The sequence below is a fragment of the Dromaius novaehollandiae genome, chromosome 3, assembly GCF_036370855.1.
Source record: "Dromaius novaehollandiae isolate bDroNov1 chromosome 3, bDroNov1.hap1, whole genome shotgun sequence".
Lineage (NCBI taxonomy): Eukaryota > Metazoa > Chordata > Aves > Casuariiformes > Dromaiidae > Dromaius > Dromaius novaehollandiae.
In genome coordinates this window covers 64046845-64072013 of record NC_088100.1, presented here as the reverse complement: position 1 = coordinate 64072013, position 25169 = coordinate 64046845, and the positions used below count along the sequence as shown (strand labels likewise).

Sequence of the window (25169 nt, the reverse complement as noted above, 5' to 3'; positions counted from 1 at the left end):
CACTGGTTTGATCTCACTATTTCCTTGGCATTAACAGTGTTCTCTCCTTTCACTGTCCTGCTGGTTTGGTTTGCACTGTCAGTGGTGCCAGTGTGAGGGGCATAACTTGACTCCTGGAAAGCAGTGCTGTGTAGCATGGAGAGCTGCCTCTCTTTGCTTGTCTGTGGCTCCTCAAAGGGGCTTGATGCTCATCTCTTGTTTCATTTGTATTTTTTGGTAGAGATTGTCAACAGGAGAGAGAGAGGGCAGGTATACTACATAGCATCACTGTTTGGAATCTATGGGGTGCCTTTGGGCAAGCATGGAAGCATGTCAAGCAGGGTCTCCTCGTCCATAAATGTGCTTGTCCTACATCAGTCCAAGATAGCTTGCCACCAGGCTCTATGTATGCGGTGTGCGTGTGTGTATGTGGTGGTTCGTGTGTGTGTGTGGTTTTTTGGCTTTTGGGTTTTTTTAAAACACGATTGGAGCTCTTGCTCACTGGTTTGGCAGTGATCAGGCAGTCTTTCTTTTGCCATCCTCAAGAATAGACGGGCAGTAACTGATGTTAGGCTTGCTGGAGAAGCAGGATAGAAGGTCTCTTGTCCTGTAAGGATACTCTGCTGCTACCATTAAGACATTTGCAGATAACCACCCATTTTTTTGCTTCCTGATGACTCCTAGATAGGCCTGGATCGCCTGTGGTACAGAAATATTTTTCAGACTAGAGACCCCCACTACATTTAGCTAAATTCATTTATGCAATAAATTGTGTTATATTTCTGGACAGCCCAGTGGTAGCCCTGTTGATCAGGATGATAACAGCTGACATAGGGCACTTCTTGCCCTTTCCAAAGGGATCTAGCTTTTCTTATATTTCCACTATAACTTGGTCAGTGGTAATTTTGTTTGTTTATACAGAATTATTCTGTTTGTATTTCTTGTCATCTCTTAGTATTCTAGACCAGGTAGGAAACTTCCCTTCCTCTTAGCCTTTGTCTGACTTTGGCTAGATTAATGAGAAATACCCCTTTGTGCCCCCTTGGTGACCACATCCCTCTACCTATGAATACTATTGCTCAAGTTCAGTTGCAGCCAGCAATAACCTCATCCCCACCACAGCAAAAAACAGACATTCCTATGTTGCTTATTTAAATAAAAAGTCGATTTTAAAGCTCCACTCCAGTCATTAGACTAAGATTTTCTCGAATTTTTCACCCCAATTATTTCTCGGTCTTCTTCCTAAAGCCTCACTGTTGATACAGGAGAAAGTCAGATTGCACACAAGGAACGTGACAAGGCACTCTTTGTCCTTTTTAAAGAACAAACATGTGCAACTGTTCTTCATTCTCCGCGTAAATGCGACAGGATTCATCTCTTTCTTACTGCTTTGAACTGTGGCTGTTGCGAGAGTTTGCAAAGTTGCCACAACTGCTTTCCTCCTTGCTCTCAGTAGCTGGAGCATCCTCTTCTGGAATTGGCTTGAGGCCACCGTAAGGTGGTGGAGGCAGAAAAGGAAAGGCAGAAGCACAGCCACTGCAGAGACTGCTATTATTTAAAAAAAAGAAAAGAAAGAAAGAAAAAAAATTGGTTCCGTTTCCAGTGCATGCTTGCCATAGTATAAATAGCCACTCTTTAATGTTTCCTGAGCAGTGCTGACTTTTTTGATACATTGAGGGAAATAAGTTGTGCACAGGTACCATACAGCACAGTGGCAGTGTCCCTAAGTATGTGTCACATACCTGCAATCTTGTCCCAGCAAAACAATACAGACTGAGCAAAGAAATTTGACTCATGTTTTGGCCTCTCAGTTGATCATAGCAGTATCTTTCCCCCTTCTCCTTTAAAGATTGAATGCAAATATATTGACCCTATACATGACATGAGGGATGTAAGACATACTTTGGAACGGTATTTTGATATTTCTTCTTGAACCTGACTCTGGATACTTTATGGTACTTTTTATTGGCTTTTCTTTTTATGTTTGTTTTTTATGGTACTTTTATTTGCCTGAAGTGACTAGCCCTGAATTTGCCTCTGGATGTTGGTAGACCCTGTCATAGAAATGAGGCTAGGCATCAAATACACATTTAGGTGCAGCTCTAGATGTTTTTCTTTTGTAGCCGTGTTTCTTTCATACATATGCTTATATAAGAGCTAAAGCTTATAGAACAGGAATTCTCTGCATATACTAATGACAGCTTTTTGGATTTGGACCATAAGAGTTGCTGAGCTATATAAGCAGGTCATGAAAGCATCATTCTGAATTACAGGTTTATTTAAGTCTTAAAGTGTGTTTCCTCCAAGAATATAATTTTGGTAGTACCAGTTTATAACCATAGATATTCATTTTCTACATATAAATGTTCAGTCTTCTTTTAAATTTTGCTGTGTGGTTAAAGGTTAATGTTTTCTTGTGGCAGTAACTTCCAGATGTATCCTTTTACTTAGTCTTCCCTTGTTCTAATATTTAGATATGGGAAAACAGATGCTGTCGACCTATCTGTTCAACATTGTTTGTTTTTTATTGGAGACACTTACTTTAGGAGGTGAATAGGAGGTAATGATGAAGTTATTCTTTCTTTTTTTCCTCTTCTCTCTTCTCTCTTGAGGTTTTTTACAATTAAAATTTCTTTTTCCACCCTTCTCTCCACCTCCCACTGTTGTACTGACACTTTCCAGAGAGGAGTGATTAGAATGAAAACGATAAAATAGAATTCATCTCTGGGAGGTAGGAGAGGTGGAGATAATTGTACAACTCCTCTCTATCCCTGTCCATATGAACTCTAATACTCCTTTTTGGTTGCAGCTTCTTATGATACCCAGATCCCCTTCCTAATCCAGTACAGCATATTTAGACCCCTGTAGGGTGTAGGATTCAGCTCGTTCCTCTAAAGTGTTATTACTATAAACTTACCTGACACAAAATTTGTCTGTTGTGATGCACACTTTCTTGTGTATTTAGGTCTACATGGCCCCATATAGACAACCAAGGTAGCTTTGAGCAAGCTGTGCTGCTGGTAATAGGATTTAATTGTCATACATGGAGCTGTTGCAGGAAGCTTAGTAAAATGCTTCCCAAAACCCAAACTAGCCCAGGATATAGTGAAGTGATCCATTAATTTTAGCAGCAGAGCCAACCTAAGCCCTTTTGTCTCTCAGCTGCAGTTTGTTTTTTTGTCTCTCTCTCTCTATTCTGAAATAACTGTTTGAGCTTGTGCCATACACAAGGCTGTTGAAAGATCAAGAGGTGTGGGAGCGGGAATATGACAAGCCCGTCTTGCTGCTTAAACCAACATGCTTGGTAACTATGTGGCTGTAACTCAGGGCTGGACTGCATCAGCCATTGGAAGGACGCTACACTGGCTTCCTCACCCTTAGAGAAAGGAGTCTCTCTGACCTAAATCATTGCCACATGCATATTGTATTGTGTCTTAATGAATAGTGAATTTCCCAGATTCTACCTCTGAGCTTTAAGCTGCAGTTAGCCTTTGGCCAGGATGGAAAAGGTTGCCATTTTTATGACCTTGCTGCAAGTTCAGTGACTCATTATTTCAACAGACTAGTTCATATTATTTGTACTGAACCATTAAACATCAGCATCCATGCAGACAGTGCCTATATAGAGTAGGAAGGTGTATTGACTTAGCTGTTATTGAAAATAATACTGCTAAAATCCCTCATGAAACATTGTGAGTGGTTTTCCAATGCTGACTATGTAAAACCTCTCCTGGAGAAACCATTGCAACTCTCCTGGTATATAGGACAGATCTCTAAGGGGTTTCATCCCAGAATCCTTTCTGCAATTTAGCTTGCATCCAGAGGACATGCGAAAACACTTTGTATGATTCTGAGGATTTCTTTCTTTGAAAGTTAATTTAAAATATTGGCTTAAATAATACTGCTGTCATAGCATTTGCTCTATGCAAGCTGTGTGAGTGTTGCTACTGAAGACTTTGAGGCACAAATAAAGTCGGGCTTTAGAAATATATCAAAATCAACAAGTAGGATCCCTACAGTGACAAGAGTCAACCAGTGATGACAACTATTTTTCACTTCTTAGAAATACTTATCAGAGGAGAATCTCAATACTTCTGATACTTTTAATTAAAACTTCACAAGCTTCTGTCATGTTGCACACATCATATATAACATGGTCCTCAACTTAGATATCAGAAAATGGAGATTAAAGCTGACTAGCAATATTAAGGAGAACTAGTTATTGGAACTGAAACAATAGTAAAAGAGAACTCCTCCTTTAAATACTTAAGCAGGGAAACACTTCCCCTGGGGTCTGAAAATCCTTCTGCTATACGCTTAGGAGAAAGATAGGGAAAGCAATGACTTTCCTTGCTGGTAACTCCATTTAAATTCCTAAAGCAAGGCTAGGGAGAAAAGTTCATCTCAAAAGTAGTGTACTGGTAAAGTGATTATTTGCTGATAGGAGGGAGAGACAGCAGGAGGATGGCAGCAGGACTCTTATTGTGTTGTCAAACCAGAAGAATGTCTTCAGCAAACTAAAGATGTGTTTTCCAGCCAACACCTTGACCAAAAAACTTTGGACACTACATTCTTCTTTTTTTTATTATTATTATTATTATTATTATTTTATTAGTTGTCATTCTTTGACATGATGAATACTTACAGCAGTATGTTAAAAAAGATACAGTTAAGTCTCTTGGCATCACTGCATAGCAGTCACAGCATTTTCACACAATCTAGTGCTTCCTTTCAGAATGATGCATATGGCATATATACGCACATATGGGGCTGATTCTTGGTCCCAGTGAAGTTGGTGGGACCATTGTTTGGCCCATAAAGTTGTATAAGATATGTGAATGTGTATATATAAAATGCTTTACAATAAACATGACATATACAATCTTGAATTCAAAGATAAGCAGAATATATTTTACATCCAAGTCAAACTTGCGCTCTGCACTTAAAGTTTATGTACCTAAAATATTGGGTGGATTACAGAAACAAATAATAGAATAATAGCTTGCACCAAAGTATTTTGGATACCTATTCTTGGCATGAAGCATGCCCTGTTTTTTGTTTTTTGTTTTTTTGTTTTTTTTTTTTTTGGGGGGGGGGATTTGCAGGATTGTACTTCAAATTTAAGTATGGATTCTGTGGGGCATGAACTGGGGATGGTGAGGCCACAGGGTGAGGAGGAGTGCTTTATTGACAGCTCAGTTGAGTGACTTAAAATATACGTCTATAAATTATAACCCTGACTGATACCTGATAACTATAACCACTTGAGCATTTATCCTTTCTGAGGAGAGTCAGTTTGGAAGGGGTTTATGTGCTCTCAATCTCTGTTTTGTTGAAAACTTTAATTATAGAGTTTAACTACAGATTAGAGGGTTTGGTAAGACCGAATGCATTTGCATTATGCAGATTGAAAACTGGCTTATTCCATTTACTGTGGCAGCAGCTTTCTCAACAATCATCTGAGAGATCTTGCTTTTCTTTACCAAAACCAGTAATTTGTATAAAACATAATTGTCCCATGTTTTAGATTAGGTGAGGCAGCACTGCAGATCATGTTTTCTTCCTCCATACTCCATTCATACTTCCTCCATAAATACATTCCTACTTAATGTCGGCTACTCCCCTCTCTGCTTCTGTATTTCAAAATACAGTCCTGTTCTCCCTCCACTCTGTCTCTTTTGGCTGGTGGCCAGAATGCTGACCCTTAAAACCCCCAAGATAGGTAATACCTTTAATGAAAACACATACCTATGTATTATTTTAATCAGTCTAAAAGTTTCACTTTTCTCCACTCCTCCCCCCCCCCCCCGAGTTTACTTCTATGATGGTATGTAATCTGCATTTAAAGAAACTGGGTATTAATCAAGCGAATTCTATTTGTGTGGTATATCTCAGAGCATTTTAACCTGTTGTTCTTAGCAATTTTCTGCTTCCTTATTACATATATGAAAACCTAACTCAATTATAAAACTTCAGAAACTTTTGGCTGCATAGACCCAGTAAGAAAGAACAATAATTTACACAAGCTTTCTGTAAAATGGCTGATATGGCTGACGGGGGGAAAAAATCCATATGCTCTGTATGTCTGAAAATACTTTTTTCTTTTTTTTTCTTTTTTTATTCTGTCCTTCTAGCATGCTGTTGGCAGCCTGAGGAGAAATTCCAGCGCAGAAATGTGCTCCAAATACACATCACTGGCAGCACCAGCACTCAGTATACACTGTTAATTGGTTGCATCAGGTGCAGTTTGGCTTCTTCTGGAGCCAGCCCAAAGCAGTGTTTCACCAGACAAGGTGATTGAAATCTAGCAAGTATTTTCAGTGCACCAAAAAAATCCCCTGTTCTTTGAAAAGCTCTTCTTAAAATGTTTATTAGGAAGTTTTAAGTTGGTGAGCACTGACTTTTGATGGGCCCAGGAGGCTGTAATTACAGAAAAGGTCTTGGTTGTACTGTAGCTGTAAGACAAATTGCTGTGTATGTGCTAAGTTCTCCATCTGGATCCATTTTCTGGAAGCTCCTCAGAAACAGCACAATGATGTGTCTGTTAATAGGCTTTTATGCTGCTAGACACCAGGTTTATTTACCTAAAGCTTTAGAACATTTAAAAAAATTCTTTGAACTAGATGGAAATGGCTTCCACTTCTTAGTAAAAAGACAAAGCAGGAAGGAAATGCTATTCTTTTGTATGTACCTAGTGTGCTGCCTACAAGCACTTTTACTGCTTGTTTTGCCTTGTCCTAAATCTGTCAGAAGAAAGAAAAAATACACCTAAAAAGCTGTGAAATGATGATGCTCCCACCCCCATCATCAGGTGGTTAAAAAGGCATTTATGTTCTGTAGTTAGAAATAACTTTATTCTCCTACAGCTCCCTTTCAGCTCTCTCTTTGACTGTTACCTGGTCTCACTCACAGTACTTCTAATTTGTGAGTCCCATTTAGAAGAGTGCAGAAGAAATGAAATAGTTTATAAATTGGTAGAACAGAAGAAAACCGTTTATCTTCATATACTTCGTGTTCTCATAGTTACTGATGTCCACCTATTTCACCATGTTTCAATACCTTTCTCCGAAGATATATCTCCTACGAATTAGAATGAGTAAAACCTTCTTCGCTACAACTTGTGATTTCTCTTTTCCTCTGAACATATTAGGCACCTTATGAGAATGAACACTTTGTCTGACCTAGTCAATCCTCCCTGCAACTGAGAAAAATTCCACCACCTATCCTCTTGCACTTTTATGAATAAATATCATCTTTTTTTCAAATGCAAACTTAGTGTTTTCTTTTTGGTCTCTCCAAGGTAATCACAACACAAGATGATTATATGGCCACAGGTACTATTTTTGTTGGAAAACAGCTATACAGATTTGATGTAGTGGGGGTTTACAACAACACTGCACTTTACCTTAATATGATTTTTGGGGGCGGGGGGGAGGGGTAAAGGGGGCAAACACTTGGTGCAATGCAGTAGTGCTCATGAAAGCCATCTCATTGGAATTGATGGAAGCTTAAGGAAAGGTTTATAAAGAATATCTGAATTGAGGTTGTTTATGGCATAGGTAAGGCCATGTATCTTTCAAAAACACCAGAACATAGAAACTCCCTCAGCTATTACAATAGTTAAGAGGACTTTTCTTAACAGACTGGCTACAAAGCATTTTTTCCTTCATTGAGTGAGATTGATTGAGTGTCAGATGAAGTATTTTTTTAATGAAAAGAAAAATACAGGTGCATTTAGATGCTGCCTATCTAAGGAGGGAAGGTGGGGAAAAATCAGCTACACTTCAGCGTCACTCAGGAAAACAATTGGACTCTAGAACAACTAGGATGTTGTGCTTTGCAGATCACTATGCTAGTTAATAAAAATTCAAACTCTTGAATAAATGTTAATGAGGCTGAACTGTCAAATAATGTGGTGTTGCTGTGGGTTTTTTGTTTAAACTTAAACTTCAGGCTGTATGAAGCATTTGCCTAGACTGGATGTGCAAGGTGCCATGGATTAAAAACACTGACCCTTATGGAATGTGTTTGAAGTTTTCAAGAAAATGTCGTGCCAGACTTCATTCTTTAATGACCTTTGGTACACCTTTGATAGTGGAAAGGCAGTTCAGAATCATATCTTGTGATAATATGATTTTGGCAGCTATCAGAAGATGAAAGAAGTTAAGGCTTTTATCCACAAATGATGGTGTATATTAATAAACTCTATGCCATATTTACAAATGCTTTCTCTTGTATTAAAACTAACAGTATTCTGTTCACAGTGCCAATGTTTATACAGGTAGCAATCCCACAGTACTCCAGTATTTTGGCATGGGAATCAGTAGCGCTTTGTATTTACAGAAAATGTACACATATGAATATAAACATGTTATTTGAAACAGTACTCAAAAGATAGATCTGTTCGTGTTTCAAAGGTTTAGACTGTACAACACCTTCCCTTTCGTTTGCGAGGGAATACTGTTCCTTGCAGTGAGAAGATGCCAGTCTTTTATCCAAAATGGCATAAAAATGATTACCAAAATGAGCTTTGTTACACTGGAGTTGTGTATACGGAGAGTAACCTCAGTCCGAAGTTTTTAGATCTTTCGTTTAGTGCACAGAATACAAAAGTTAAAAAAGTTTTTGTTTTAATTACTAAAATAACCAGGTTGTCTCTGCCCTCTGCAAGTGCTGTCTCGCTCAGCCAGTGTCCTCTGGATTTTGAAGATGCTGGTGGCTTAATGTGCAGCCCAGCTGCCAGACTGGAAAGTGTATGGTGCTCTCGGCCTATTTACATATGTCACAGTATGACTCATGGTAAATGGACATACAACCAAGAGTGCATTTATATCCCCTGTGCTCTCAGTACTCCTCCCTGCTTAGTGGCAGCAATAACTGGCCCAGCCACAGCACCACTGACTGGGCCACTGCAGCTGAGCAGTTAATGATCAGAAGTGACAAATGGCTTCAGGCAGAGGCAGGGAGAAAGGGGAGAGGAATACGAAGGAGATCCACACTGGGACCCAGCAGAACCACGGTTTATTCATGAGGACCCTTACAGCTGTTGCTTTGTTGTTTCTTCTCTTTCCGTGTTCTTGCCAACAGGCTCCCAGCCCCTTGGGATTTCTTTTGCTGCTGTGATCAAGACAGAGATAGCAGTGCTATAAAGGAAAAGTGCAAAGCTGCCACTAAGGAGTCTCTTCTTCATTTAAAGTCTGCTCTTGGTTGCCAGTCACTTGACCTAAGTGGTCGCTGCTCCTATTACTGCTGTGTTGCTTATGGAGCAAACTCCTCCACTTGGCCTTGTTCCTCCTGAGATGGTTTAGCATATTTTCAGATAGGGGAGTGTCTCCTGTAAACTGGGCCCACCTCTCAAAGAGTGGCTCTACGATGTACGTCATGAACCCTGGGGAAGCATATAAAATAAGGCAGGTCAGGAGCCAATTTATTCACTGAACACATTTCCCCACAGAGTGGGGCAGGAGAATACAGCAATGTAAATTGCAAAAACCCTGAAGAGAGACAACGATAATGCCTCATGCAGCCATCAACTCTTGCAAACTTGACTAGTGCATGTGATGAAGACTCCTTCTTTAGGGAGTTTTCAGACCAGACAGTTACCTACTTGAAATCACGTGTGATGGCTAAAATCTTTCTCCACAGATATTAGAATGACCCTCTCCCTTTCTTTTTTCTTTATGAAATGACTCCATTGAATATTTGCCTTGGATAGGTTTCTTTTTTGAATGTTTTTAGAACATGAATCATGACTCTTATGGCCAGGATCTAAGCTCTGCCTCAGTGAAATTATTCGCCAGGCTCAGCCTTAATAGATGTCCTTGAAGCAGAAACTGAAAACACTGAGTAGTTACCTGCAATTCTTATTTTTCAGACTTTTTTTTTTAAGGTGGACACTCTGGTTTTCGCATCTACTTTTTTTAGTTGCTCTAGACATCAGTCAACAGGTTTCCTAGCTATGTCTGTGAATGAGAGAGCTGAGAGCGGACTATAGTGTGTTTGAGCCCTGTAAAATACCTAAGAGGCAGAGATCATCACTGCAAAGGCAGTGAGTGCTGCTGTTGCTATTCTGCTTTCTAGTACAGTGCTTGCTGGACCGGTATTAACTTGAGGACTTCTGCACTACCCCATGTTATATATCTATAATCCCTATATCTATGTATAGACTGTGTTATAGATAGGTATGTTGTAGATGCCTCTTATACTGTAGAGTACAGACAAGAATAGCAGCTGAAATTTGTACTCTGGCCTTTAATAGCACATGAGAAGACTAAGCAACAACTTCTTTGTGCCAGAAAGGTTTGTCTATTCTAACCTATTGGGGAATGGCTTTTACACTGGGTTGCTTTTTGTATCAGTTCACCCTAAAATGGCTATTGTGCACAGTAATGGCTTGTATTTAAGTAAACTGTTATACAAATATCTTTGGCAGAAGAAAATAAATTGAAATAATGCTTTTAAGATTTAAACTGCAGTAAGATTCCAACAAGAAGGAGCCCAGAAAGGGAATGTTTCAAAGCCAGAATTAGAATTTGGCTGCTGTTTCTTTGTTGTATGGGGATAAACTACAATGTAGCAGGTTTATCTGCAAACCATGTCTCAGTTGTGTCAGCAGGTTGCCACTGATGCTGTAACCTTAATGCAGTTGGGTTTATATAACTCTGAAATGACCAGAAAGGCCTGATACTGACAATAAAATTGCTGTCTGGGGCTTGCTGCAAACACTATGGCCTGCATGTGAGGTCTCCAGGGTCGTTCAAGCCTCCTCTGAAGGAGCATTTGTGTCCCTGCCGTGACTGCTAGCCGGGGAGCCAGCTTGGATAGCTGAGCAGCTGTGGAGCTGGGTGGGCATGCAGCAGGGCAGCTGGGACAGGACAGGTAGTCTTGACTTGAGGTAGCTTTAAACTGTGAACTATGGCTAACTTTGCTGTAGATGCAGCCTTTGCCATGATGAACTAAATGTTTTTGTGGATGAATCTTACATTTTAGAAAGGCCTGTTTCAGTTCTGTTGTCTGTGAACCTAGTTGCACTGTATTTCCACAGCAGATGATCTTGGTGTAGTAAAATTTCACAGTGGTTAAGCTGATGAAGTTAACCTGATCTCTGTGGGGGAGTGAATCAGCTTTGCCCAACTTAAAGCAATCACATGGGGAAAAAAGTCCACCATAATTATTTATTATTAGATGATTTCTTTAAACTCATTGCCTCTGCCTCATGATTTTTCTGGCAAGGGAAAAGGAAGATAAACACTTCAGCAACAATTTTTCTGTTGTGAGACAAGGACAATATTTTACAGTTATGCAACTGCTCAGTTAACATACTATACATATGGTATAAAACTACAGATGCATTTATGAAAACATGAACTACAAACTAGTTATTGGATTGCTGAGATTATACTGCAAACATTGCCCTGGAGTCATTGCTCCCTGCTTGAGATCTATCTGCTGTCCAGCATGTGGAGGCTGTGGGGATGCTAATATGCAGCAGAGCAGAGGAGAGAAAACTTGTGCTCAGTACTCTACAGGCAGTGAGTCAGGCTTGTGGAGGACAGCTGAAGTTATGGAAAAATAAGGAGAGACAGAGAAATTGGAATCCTGACTTCTTGGTCCCAAACCTCCAGAGAACTACTAAGGAAGCAAAGATTATGGTCTGAAGGCTCTTAGGATATCGTTCTTTTTATTTTTATTTTTTGACTTCTCCGCTGGATCATGATGTAACCCACTTCTGCAGGAGAACTAGATTATGGAGTGTTTATAGAGAATCTGCAGGAGACTGGACAGAGGAAATAATGGTGACGCTACTTTGAACTGGAAAGTTCTGTTGCAGATTCAACAGTTGCGGAAATTCTTTCCCTCATCATCCCAAATAGTCAAATTACTTCACTAAAATGAGCTTCCAACTGGCTAATCATCTCTTTGAGGCAATGTCATGCTTCACCTCACAAAGTAAGGCAGCAAGAAGTCAATCCTATCAAGTGTTTGGGATTCACAAAATTGACCTTGGCTGCTGATTCACTGGGCTTATGTGGCAGATGGATTTTATTTCACCACATATCACATTTCAGTTTCTGCTTGAGCTTGTGCCATGCTGGGATAAACATGGAGATAACGGAATGAAACTAGTGCTTACCGATTTGTATGTTTGGTATTGTGTCCTTCTGCTGATTACAAAGAGGGCTTATTTCCAGTTCAAATTTTTGTTCCAGGTCACCTACAAAAAAGAAAATAATTTGCTGCCACTTGCATCTCTTTGCCTTAGCTATGTCAGACTGCAGCCACATGGATCTGAGCAGTTGGAATCTTGCACCAACGAAGACCGTGTTAAATGTCTGAACAACTTCATTTTGCAAACTCTCTTTTTTATTTTTTATTTTTTTTGGTATCAGAGGAACTGACTAAGCTTACTAAGAAAAGTGTCTCTTAGGAAAGGTGATTTTTGAATGAACATTAAATCTGAGCACTTAAATGTTCTGAGGACTTTCATTTTCAGAAATAGTTTCTCTTACATGAGAAACATTTCCTGTACATTTTAAGACATTCTAATTTATTTACTTCTCAAATGTCTTCCTACTAGAAAAACCGCATAATACGTGTTTCAGAAAAGCTGCATCTCCATTAGTACTGTAGTGTGAGTTGTTAGTGTGTGCTTGTGGTATCATGCAATTGCTGTTAAAGGCCAGCCTGATGGAGCCTGGCACTTAGTCTGCAGCTGTGCCTGCACACTCAAACTAACCAGAGCCAGAGTATGGACTTGAGCAACATATGCTCATGTGTCAAGAGCTGCGGAATTAAAGTTATACATGTGAAATAAGGATGAAATTAGAGTTTGCCCTGTAATTGTGATATAGCTGAGCATCTGGGCTGTGAACTTCAAACATTAATTCCCTGGTTGGTCCACGAAGTCCCCAGAGAGTCATCTGCCCAGGACTGATTTGAGACAGTAGACAGACTTGAGACAACGCAACTGACTGAGCTCCTGGCCCCCTCCACAACACAGTATTTGACTAACTGGAGTAGGAGGTCTCTGGATGGAAGCTGGGGCTGCTGTGAGGAGTCACGAGGCAGCTCCCACCCAATGAGGGCAGGGTGGTGTGTCTGGAGGTAGTGAGCAGCCTTGGGAGAAGGTGGGCGCTCCAGAGCCTGCCTCAGGCCCATCCTGCTGCAGAACTGACCAGACTGTAAACAGTTGGCTGAAACTATTCCTGCAGAGGCAGAAATGAGCACGCAGGCCGGCCTTTTGTACACAGCTGAGGTAGTTAGGAGATGTTCTGTATGTAGTTGAAGATAATCAACAGCAATGGTTGCAGGTATGCTGGAGTGGTGAGAGAAGACCACAGGGTGGCTGAATATATGAATTCAGCAGAACTACAGCTCAGGGAGTTTCATTTGCACCATCTGAAGCTGCCGTTGTTCTCCCCCCCCACCCCCACCAACACAGTTTTGACTTAAATGCTTTTGTGCCACACAGGCTCTATAGGCACATATAAAATACTATATGCATTTTTAAGCCTTGCCTTCCTTCTCTCCGCAGCATACAATTGTTCCTTAAAATATAAGTGAGGGGAATATTTTTGGCTTTAATTAGGTATTTGGAAAACATCAGTGAAACATTTGGCATTTCACAAACAATCAAAAGGAACAATTCAACAAAACCGAGACAAAATGTTTGTCATGTTTCCAGATGTGCAGTTCTTCTGTCCTCTTCTTCACCCGTATCCCCTCCAAAAATATTTGGCTAAGAAAGTGTCTAACTCTAGCAACCCCTCCTCTACAGATATTCTGGGTTGACAGTGGTTCACCTGTATGGCCTTAAGTGTACCAACATCCTCTCATCTTTGAACAAGTGTTTTAAATGACAAAGGTAAGATTTTCCTTTGCAAGGTAAGAACTTAAATTGATGGTCAATTTTCTTACGCTTCAAGTTGCTATGAAAATAACTGCATGAATTAGTTGCTGAGAACTTTCACACTGGGGAAAACCTTCCAACCAATGTTAAAACCTCTCCAGAGAAACCGGTCGTTAAAGTTGTTTAAACATCAGCCATTTTCTTGAAACTTGTTTCTTGCCAATTCCAGTTTTAGATAAACAAATCAAGTTGCATTATTTTCCTTATGTGCCTACTTAACTTTTAAAAATGCCCATTGAAATGATCTAGCTTTAAAACTGATTAAAGATTTTCACTGTACAGACAAAGCCCTGATTTCTTGAGATCAAGTTAAAATATATTTTTAGGAAAGGTTTGTGTTAAGAACTCTTGGAGGCATCAGCTGCTCCCTGAAATGTCTCTGATTTGTATATTTTATTTTAGAGCACCAGATGACTGAAAATCAGGATGTGAGTCTCTATTACAATGACATTAAAAATGTTTAGTACAAAGAATTTTAAAACTTTGTATGTTAGAGAAGGAAGATTAAACAATGCACTAATCATGACATTATCTGCCTAGTCTATAATAAAAAATGACACTTGTTCTCAGTAAATAAGAGCAGAAGAGCTAAGGCTTTCAAATGCTAATCTCAGTGTCCTGTAATCCTTTGGTGTCAACAAACCACTTTCAAACCCCAGCATCATGTCTAAGGGAAGACAGAAATCTACAAAAACTTTTTTCTTCTTTTTTAAATGAAGACATAATGATATCTGAATACATGATATTTAATGCTGTTTTTTTATATCACTTTACGAGGATTATACAGCCACCAGTGTTAGTCAGACCACAGTTTCTGTACATTCTCCCACACCAGTTGCTAACTATTTTTTTCCCAGTTACAGCTGTAACTGGTCTTGTCTGCTCCAACGTCCCCTTTCAGAGGAATATTTGAGAGGTTAGGCTAGTGAATCTTGAGCATTGGGAAAAAAGCTTAAGTTCATAAGGGTTGAGACTGCTGTCTTTTTCAGCATGGTTCCTCAATACACTAAAGGTGAGGTATCACACAATTGGGGCCCTGTCCTCATGCGCTGGGTGTTGATTATGCCTTGATTATACATCTGATTAAATATAGCTGCATCTTGCTGTTTATCCCATGCTGCTTATGTCACTTGAACAGCATCAAAGTCGAAGACATTTCACCAGTTTAAACTGACACTGGCTAAAAACTAACTTGCTGACCTATTTGTCCTTGTTTGTTAATGTTATGGACTAACTGTACTAGGTACCAGCTCAAATGTGGCTTAAATTTGTTGTGCAGAACGAATTTTTAAATGAACTCAGCACTTCATTATGTGCTCTTCCAGTATTTGTACCACTTGCCTTAGGCTTTCAGGATGCTACTAACAAAGAACTTAGCAGTGATTAAACTCTGTTGCACCCTGTCTGTGTTGTAGCACAGCATGACCTTGCCTATGCAGATAGAGCCAAATGGTATAATTACTGTGTTAAAAAAAAAAAAAAAAAAAAAAAAACACCCTGCATGACTGAGGTTTGCATGCAGAGGTTTGAAAACATTTGCAATAGGTTCGAGCAGAGCTTTGGCTTGCCTACTTTGGCCCATAAACTGTGTTAGAAGAGCTTAGCATGCTGGGAATCGCATTCAAACTCTTTCTCTGTGTCTGCATGCAGAAGAGTATGTCATATTTGGGAAACAGCAAGGGTAGGACTCCCACAGGAATTGTACTCAGTTTGAGAAGTGAGATAAAGCACAGGGGACAGTAGTATGGTTTTGCCACTGTGTAACCCTGGCACGGTTTCAGTTCAATTCAGCTGACAATGACTGGAGGGTGCTCAAAGAAGAATCACACCATGCTCCATTAAACCGTCAAATTCGAGAGCTGAGGCACTGCACAGCTTCCCTCCTTTCTGACGCTGTTACAGCAGCAGTTAGGTTAAATAAATCCATACTGCTCTTCTATTCCTCCTCACTTTTAAAAGGAGGCAGTGTCTCTGTTCAACAGCTGTTTTTTTGTGGGAGATCACCAGGGAAACTGGGGAGGCTGAATGCCACCTCGGCGTAGCATTTCCCTGCCTGGCTGCGCGCAACGCCTGGCAGCACCAGGCAAGAGGGGAGGCGGGCGCATGGCGAGGCTGACCTTGCCGGTAGAACTCCTCGCAGACCCTCTCGCTCCACTGCTTGCTCAGGTCCCAGAGCCGGCAAGGATTGCAGATGTCAGCACACTTGAGTGCAATCTGAAAGCCAGGAAGAAAAGCAGCGGTGAGAGAAAGAAACTATTATCTAGCACTGTTTTGGCAGTAAATCTGCAGTCATGAAACTCCTGGGCCTCGTAAGTGACGCTGAGAAGGGTTAAGATCACCTTTTAGAAACTGAGCCTTGCCCAAATATGCCTTTTGAGGAAAGATCATTTACTTCAGCCACAAACGAAACTTTCATTCAGCATTCTGCTCTACTGTAGTGAGAACAAGAGGAGGGCCAGTTTCCAAGCCAGCAAAGTCCTTTGGATATTCCTTGAAGGGAATAAGCCAACAAAAGCTTCAGGCTGGGTCCTGCTGACTGCCTGGCTTGGCATCCATCACTGATGACAAGGAAAGGAAAAGCCAAGCTGGTGTGAGACTATTCGGGCATCGTTTCTCTGTGGTCTCAGTGACTGATCTTGTATCTCACTTTGATTACGCTTTGTTTTAATGTCTGCAAATTTTTGTTTGTGAAGCTAAGCATAGGGCCCTCTGCATTGTCTCTGGCTTGGTTTCACTTTATTACTTAGCACTTTTAAACTGCTTTGCGGGGGAATGAGGATGGGAGGGCAAGATATTTTTATAATCAAGTAACTGCTTCAGAAAAGTAAACTATGTAATAGTCTGCCTACCTTGCGGCCTTGGAACAAAATGTCATGTGCCTGTTTCTTTGGGGATTGAACCCAGCTGGTTAGCTTGACATAGGACAGAATTCATTCTGGGACCCAGACAGGAAAACATACAAAATATTTCCTGTACAAATTGAGACCTTCAGACTGGAGGAGGGAACTCTCCTAGTCACTGTGGCTCTCTGGAAGGTCTTTCCAAATATTATGTAGTAATTAACCTATCCTGATCAGTCAAGGTTTTTTTTGTTTGTTTGTTTTTAATTCTTCCACAACTAATCCACCAAATAAGTGAATCTCAGCATTTTTGTGCCCTTAGCTTCTATCTTCAAGAAAGTGAATACAGAGTTTTTTTGCCATAGATCTGTAATCCCTGTGCCTCTGGCATTTGTACAACTTTCTTGTTTAATCTGTCAGGAAATATGATAAGCCATCACCCTGCTGTGCACAATCCATGGAAAAATCTGTTGCACTCACAGCTTTTTAACTCAAAGAAATTACTTAAGGAAATATTGGCTGCACATCTGGCTTGCCTGACATGCTAGGTGGCAGGAGCAAAGCGATTAAGATGGTAAGTATGGAGGACATTGCTGACCTGATGCACTTTCTTATGCTATTCCAATGTTTCCTGGGAAATACTGTGACTTGAAAAGTGAATAAAAACAATAGTAGCAAAAATAATTTTAAAAGTTACCTGAAGCATAAAATGTCTGTCTTGAGCATCCTCCAGTCTTAAATCTTGATTGTCAAGGTGAGATTTCAGACGGATCAAAAACTCATTCTGTCTATTGATGTCTGTTGCCAGGATCAGGGAACCTAACTGCTGTTCGATATCCTGTCTGCAAGTAAAGGAAAATAAGCCCCTTCAGTCATGGAACCATTGAATGTAATAGCTCAAAACAATCTTCTGTGGACCACAGCTATCATAAAGCTGCTTCTTTCTTTATGGATGCAGTTTAGTCTATTTGGTCATTCACCGCTGGGGCCTGTAGGATACAACTGTTCTAGCTGCCTAAGGGGATTCACGAGGAATAGATAATGTGGAAGAAAAATGCTTTTGGCATAACTGGTTCTGAAAGCTTCCAAAAAGTGGTAGGTAAGTAAAAACTAAACAGTGTGGTGCATCTAGAAAAATGTTTGCATCTTATCAAACAGACTTCTTCTGTAAGTATAGATGATTTCTAGAGGGATATGGAGCTTGTTGCTTCCAGGTAACTTGCTTATATTCTCGGTAAAGTTACCTGTGATTAAAACTTAGTATTGCAGGCTTGTTGGCTGACTTAATCTCTACTCTTTGGTGCGAATAACATTGCACAAAACTAGCTGGTAAAAACTTCACGTCAACTTTGTCTAGGTGCTCATGTTGCTGGGTTTTTTTCCCTTCGTCCTAAAAGATGGTGAAGACTGAATGATGCTTCGCTGGTAACATGTGCAATTCCTGAGCAGTCTCTGTACTGCTTAGCTAGTTTTCTCTATATTTGATCTCTTTTTATAACTAAATCTTTGCATGTTTGGTTGATGCTATGTAAAACCAAAAATGCCAACAATGGCTCTGAAAAGTCCCATTCATGCTGAGACTCCCAGTATCCCTAATGCTGATGGTGCTGCGACAGTGACAAATTCTTAGAAAATACTGCTGCTGTGTAACTGTGTCTCATGATTTTCATGTTGGCAGCAGGAGAGGGCCTCTGTGTCAGTGTCCTTTTAAGAACGGTGAGGAAAGCCATGGACTAGTTTGAGCAATGTGTTTCCTCTAGCCGGCACTTACGTCACTTCCTTTGGCAGGTGGGCCAGGAGCCGGGATTCGCGAAGCATGCCGATTGTAGATCGCCAGTGGTGATTTTCTAGCACTGAAACGTTCTGGGGAGGAACAAGAGAAAGAAATTCAAGAATTGGGCAGGTACACACGATACAGATGTAGATTTGCCATATCATATGACGACTAGAGCTGACTGGAAATACTGTAGCAAAACTGAAGACAATGAGCCTAAAATGTCTGTTTTTAAGCCACCTTTCGGGTTTAAAGGAATTGGTCTAGATTTCTAGAGTTAAAGACCTTGTGCTTCTAAGTGTCCTAGCTAGGGCTGGCCCTAGAGTCCTGTTGTTCTACGGTTTTTGAGTCCTGCTTGAACAGATGAGTTAATCTAGTCTGAGCATGAGGCAGATTACATTCCAGCAGATTTATTAACAAATGAATTAAAGTACGGTTGCAAAATCTTACTTAGTTCATGGTTTAACTCATAATGACACTAGGCTGACTTCTCTGATGCTATGGTTTGAGTGCAGAGCTGACAAGAAAACTACACTGCCAGATTTCCCTTGGAGTCAGGCAACTGGAAGCTCCCTGCAGCTGCTCAGTGAAAGCAAGCAGAGCATCAGTATCACTGAGTGTCTTTCAGGGTTCAGGATCTTAGTCTGCAACAAATTTTGAGTTCTTTTTTTATCTTGTTTCTGACTAAGCTGAACCAAAGTTGCGGAGGGGAAATCCTAAGGAACAGAAACACAGCTTTCTAGGGAGTCTGTAAATCATAACTAGTTGAGTAGCTTGTGTCTGTTGACATTACACTACAGTTAGATATGCTAACACACAATGGATTTGTGCAAAGGTGAGCATGCAAACTTGACTGATTTGCCATTACAATATTTTCTGCAGTACATTCTATTGTTCTTGAAGTCATACAATCTCTGATAAGCTGTTTGGGGAGTTTTTGTGGGTTTTTTGTTTTGCTTTTTTCTGTTTTTTGTTTTGTTTTGTTTCCCTTTTTCCTAATAGAAATCACAGATACTGCAACAAAAATACTTTCCAAGCCTACAAAGACTAAGTCCTCTTCCTTTGAGGAGCTGACAGATTCAGAACCCAGGACCTGCTATGCAATGTCCAAACTACTTATGACAGCAATCTTGTTCAGTAGCCAACTTAAATATTTTTCTTTTCCTTTTGCCTAAATACATTAGAATGGACTTCGTACTTTGACCAAAAAACACCCCAAGGGAATATAATGGCACATACGATTTCTTTTTTCTTTCACCTCCATACTGAGCTGAAACCTGGTCCCAGCAGTTACCCTGAGTTCACAGACTGCACAACGGAAAACCCTGGGACAACAAGGGTTAGTGCCAGTTTCCTACTCAAAGGTTAATTAGACACTGCCTGCCTGTCCCCTCCGGTCTTTGGCATCTCCTATATTCTTTGTACATGGGTTTAGCACAGTGACTGCATGCACAGTTCCTGTGGTCTTAAGGAGGTCCTAGTCTGACTGCACCAGCCCTTGAGACATCCTCACTGCAGAGATCTGCTTTGCAGCAACCTGTGCCCCCGTTTCCCTTCCAGAGCTGTAGCATTACTTGTAAAGGGCTGCTTTGGTGGCTCCTGCCTGAACCACACAATTACATTACATTGATGCAGTTGCTCTAGTCCCTGCAGTGACCTCTGAGGCTCTGCATTCTGATTTTATTTCTCTTATTTATCTGAGAAACAGTAAGCTCCCATGGCTCCTTATTTGCTACCCCTTCATCAGTTTTGAATCTGCTTTTGTAAGTAAGATGCTTTCTCCTGCCCTTTGTGTAGTTCTTTCCCTACGGAGTTTCTGAAAGAGAACTTTAATAAAAGATTGTAAAAACTCTAGCCAAACAATGCCCACAGGGTTGTCTTCATTTTTCTTCCCTTTCAAAATATTGTGATGTTTCAGAGGCAGTCTTCCCTTCTGTATTTCAGAAGCCAGCATACTTTTAAGAGTTTAAAATTAAACAGCATCTTATTTATTCAGTTAATTTCCCTGGAAATCAGAAATTGTGATTGCTGGGACCTCAGTCAGGTGCTCTGGACAGTCAAGTTGTCTTTTGAGTTGCAGTTTTAAGCTGGTATTTGTTGATTACATATTTATAGCTCAAGAGGTTGTTATGGTGGTATGGTTAGGGACCTGACATTTTTGGTACCAGTGTGAGTGTGAAACTATTTTCTCAAAGCAAACCTGGCAAGATGAGTATGAAAAGTTCTCTGACTTGAGAACATGGAGCAGGCTTGTCCGTGAAAAAAGATCACACTCAGCTAGCTGAGGCTAACTGAAGAAAAATATGGAATAAAGACGCTAATTTCAACATCAAAACACTGTAGTTTCATGTGTTAGGTACCTATGTTGTTGTTGTGGGTTTTTTTTTCCTTACTGCTTATGGGGTGACTTTTTTGTCCTCAACTACAAGAGGAACCTAAACAGAGGAGTCTTTATTCTTATGTCTCCATCCCTCTCTTGGTAGTATCCCTTCCTAACCACCTTCACGGAGCACAGTGTGCTGCTGGAGCTCTTTGTCCTCACTGTGAAATCTTATTTTCTTCCTGTAAACCCCTCCCCTCACCTCTCTGCCCCCCCGCCCCCAAATCTGTCCTTGCTTTCTTATCTCCTCTCTCTTTCTTCCCCAGCTGTTAGGAACCCTGAATCTTTGCTTTATCTGTTAATGGGAGGAACTTTTTTCTAAGCCACTAAAGACCAGAAAATACCACTGGGTACCAGCCTTTTCTTTTCTGCAATAACAGAATTAAGATGAAACTGCTACCCTGGAACCCCAGGAACTGGGGATTATAAGAGAAAGGGGATTGTCTGTGGCAGAAAAGGACAGTATGGTTAGTTAAGGAAGAAAGAATGAAGAATTGCTTGTGGTGGGAAGGAAGAATGGACTCCATGAGAGACTGTGCAGATCTGTCAAGGATCCCCTTTGAGGGCTGAGGAGCAGGTAGAGATGAAAGTACAGGAATTACATCAAAGAGGTGCAAAATGATGAAAATTGAAGGTTGGGTGACTTTTGAGAGGCAACCCTTTTAGGGGGGCTATGAACAGCTCCATCCCCCAACAGCTACCTCACCTGCAGTGATATGTTGGAGCAGGAAGGACCTAGAGACTGTGTCAATTAAAGTTACTGAGGCACTAAGGAGAGTACATGACAGTTGTTGGTGGAGATTAATCTCCATATTCAATCCTAGAGTCAGGCTGCTGACCTGCAGCAAAGTCCCCAGCAATCGCTGCTGAATCCTAAGGCCTGACATAGTGTGTCTATCATCACTACACTAGTTCCATGAGGAAGGAGGAATGTGTTGCCTACACATTAAATTCCCATGCTGGGGCATTACCCATTTTGTGAAACACTTCACCTACATGGCTAGAATGTCTTTTTTCCCTTTCTCTCCAGCTGGCTCACAGCTGAGTTTGTGAGCCTGCCGTCTTCAGTGTTTGCTACTTCTAGCCATTTGCACACTTACTATGCTGATGCTGAACTCTCCCAAGCTCTGTACAGAAAGCCTGTGTTTGTTCCATGCTAAGGGCCAGCCAGAACAGGACTGAATGTGTAGGCATCCAAGAACGTTCTTGCAACCAACTATTAGTTGCTCAAAGGGAAAAACAAGCTCAGGTATCCATTCCAGAGTATTCCATTTCTGTAAGTTTCTGCTCTTTGCCTGCTGCTATACTGAGAAGCTAAGTCAAAGCTGCTACAGTGTCTAGTTTCTCACACTTAAAGTACATGGATGCGGGAAAAGGAAAAGTCAAGTTAACAAGTGACAACTGAGCGCGAAGTCACATGACACCCCTGTTTAATGCAAGCAGCCAGAATTCCTGAAGCTGTTGCCAACAATCAGAAGAGTCAACTTTTCCAAGCAGGAACCCTATTCTGCCTTAGTAAGGCTAATTGCCACTAGCTACCTGATGTCTTTGGCTGGTGGGGAGATAACCTGTACAGCAAAAAAGACTGCGTGATAGTTTGCTAGCGTGAATTTCAGGCCAGTGTTTCCAGCTCTGATTTAAGGAGAGTCTGCCTCCCCTACTTTCTTTCTTTCTTCTTTTTTTTTTTTTTTTTTTTTTTTGGCAAGCTCTGAGTAACACAGATTTGTTTTTATGGCTGAATGCTAGGAAGCCTCTGTAGCATCTACGGCCTTACACTAGTGGATGGTTACAATACAGACTTCAGAATGGGGCGAAAAAAGATTGTTCTTTTCCTTAGACTAACACAAAATCTCCAGTCTGTGACTTCCTCTGAACTATTCACACTGGCTTTTCAAACCACCACATTGAGTACAGTTGCATGCAGAAAAGAATAATAACTTGAAGAGAGAAACACTCGCTATTATCTAGTTCCAGAGAAAACTGCTATTTTAATTCAGAGAGGATGGGGACCTAGATTTCTTGCAATCTATTCTTTCACCCTTAGGAACTGAGTACTGAGGATCTACAAGTAAGGGAAATCCAAAGGTGGTAATGCAGCCAAAGTCTGTCCCCATTACTGAAGTTCTCACTCTGCTATAATCACACCAAATGCATCATTCACCACCAAACAAGGCAAAATTATATGGTAATTGGTTTAACTATACAAACTTAAATGGCATTTTAATTAGAAATGCTGCTTTTAAGAAAGACTGCAGAGTAGAACAGTTATAACTGACACCCAAAACTAGTTTATGTACAGCTAAACTAAAGCTATCTATCTTTCTTTCATAGATTTCTAAAGCCTGTTTTGTAGTATAGACATTAAATGTGATCATTCCAGACTTATAAAACTATTAGTCTTCACTTCAGATCCAAACAAAGATAGAAAATCTTAACTCTCTATTACTGAAGCTATAAAATAACATTTTGTTTATATCAAAGCTATTTGTTTTCTTAGGACATCCATACTTCATTCTCAGTAAAATACAGCATTTCTTTTTAAGGAAAAGGCAATATGACTTTTTCAGGTGTCAGGCTGATCTCATACTTTGGCTAACAGAAAGGCAGGATTGTATCAGGCTGGGCAACCTTGAGTAGTACATTGCTTTTAGTCAAAAGTAGTAGAAATAATGTTGGATAGCCAAATGCATCAACGAGAATTTGAGCTAATTGGGACTTTTAAGTCTACAGAGACCTAAGACAATGACTATCAAGCAAGAGTAGAACTTTTATTTTTAGTATTAATGGGAAATGACGCCTAGAAGCAAAGCCTGCATCACTTAACAAGGAATGCTTTTGTGGTCCTCACAGGAGGCTAAGGGGTTGCAAGGTCCTCGATGTCACCTTTTATACTGTCCTTGTAATGCTAGAGACCTGAAAGAGGCACTTGCATTTATGTGCAAAATTGTGGAGCCTGACATGCAACAGACTCTTGTGGAAATATCTTACACCCTACAAAAATGCTTTCTATCCTAAAGTATTAATTTGAAAATAAAGACTGAAAATTTTGAACTCTTGGGTGATGACACCTATTTTCCTGAAACATGATTCTTGGATATATGCACGTCAGAAGCTGTCAAATTTTTTTCATCTTTGTCAAATACTGGCTGACCTCATTTTGCAAAACCTTTTTTTCCCCTGATAATTCAAATGTAAAGTTTTTATTAAAATTTACACACAGTCAAGAGCAAAGATACTCAGTGACAGATGAGTGCCACCTATGCTAAAACTTACTTATTTTTGTTTGATCCTTTTTGATTACTCCTAGCGGTTCTGTAGCTGTGTTGGAAGATTTAAAAAAAACCCAAAAACCTTAAAAATTTTTACTTCAGTTTCAAGCACATGTTAAAGTACTAAGCTTGAGAAGAATATAATTCATTTTTAAAATAATATTTTACTGAATCTAAATTTTTCACAAAAAAAATCAAAAAATTTCTCCACCATTGCTTTTAAATTTATTAGCATTAATTTATTGTATATTACTAAAATCTCAGTAAACAATTAATTAGAAATTAATTTAAGACAAAAGAACGTAGGTCAAACCTGCCTTATCATTTACATCAAATACATGTCCTCTCATGAACGTCCCTTAACACAATACATAAAATTCCACTTACTGTTGAAATACTGTATTTTCTGTGTTTTGTCACTTCCTTTTCTATCCAACATTTGAAAGTATATTCAAGCCAAGTTAAATGAGCAGGAATCATCTCTCCAAGATACTAATATTTTATTTTAGCTGCATCTCTTTCAAATTAGCCTGCATTTTGAACCTAATTATATTTTACTGTTTCCCACTATTAATTTGACCACGACTTGTTTATGACTATTCATAGGGCCAGAGCTTATATTGAATGGCTCTACCCCACTCCTTTTCAAAAGATCCTTAATGCAATTTCTCTAAGTCTCCTGGCTTTTTTCCCCTCCCCATTCAATTGGCCTGACATTTAGAAAAGACTGGAGCAAAATGCTCCAGACATGTATGGGGATGAATTAACCGGCTGCATCAGCTTGCGGCAAGGCCAGTCACAAAGTTCTAACTGTCTGAGCATTCCTGTGACCTGGCTGGGGTTCCCATGGCCCTGCCTGTTCCTGTGTCTCAGGGACCAAGGACAGCTGAGCTGTTACACAATCAACTGCTTATCGTAAAACCCAAATGTTGCTTGAGTACAGGAAAACGAGAGAGAATCTCATCTGAAGTACTCAGCAAATCACAGCAAACTCTTCATTTAACAAGCATGTGTAGAA

The 25169-nt window shown here is 40.2% G+C and overlaps 1 protein-coding gene across 5 annotated transcripts in view; it reads right to left on the bottom strand.

The window, feature by feature from the left end:
• Positions 1-1126: 1126 nt before the first annotated feature.
• The window catches only part of PDE7B (phosphodiesterase 7B), a 192254-nt gene continuing 168211 nt past the window's right edge, over positions 1127-25169 (bottom strand). For 3 of the 5 annotated variants that reach the window (XM_064509024.1, XM_064509025.1, XM_064509023.1), the window contains exons 9-13: positions 18500-18591; positions 17426-17570; positions 16006-16102; positions 12113-12193; positions 1127-1527 (exon numbers count right to left, since the gene is read on the bottom strand). In XM_064509024.1, coding sequence (XP_064365094.1) covers positions 1169-1527; positions 12113-12193; positions 16006-16102; positions 17426-17570; positions 18500-18591 — 774 coding nt within the window. In that variant the 3' untranslated portion in view covers positions 1127-1168. Of the gene's footprint in view, positions 1528-8370; positions 9368-12112; positions 12194-16005; positions 16103-17425; positions 17571-18499; positions 18592-25169 lie in introns of those variants that run through there. The other 2 variants (XM_026120540.2, XM_064509027.1) reach the window with 1 other exon arrangement.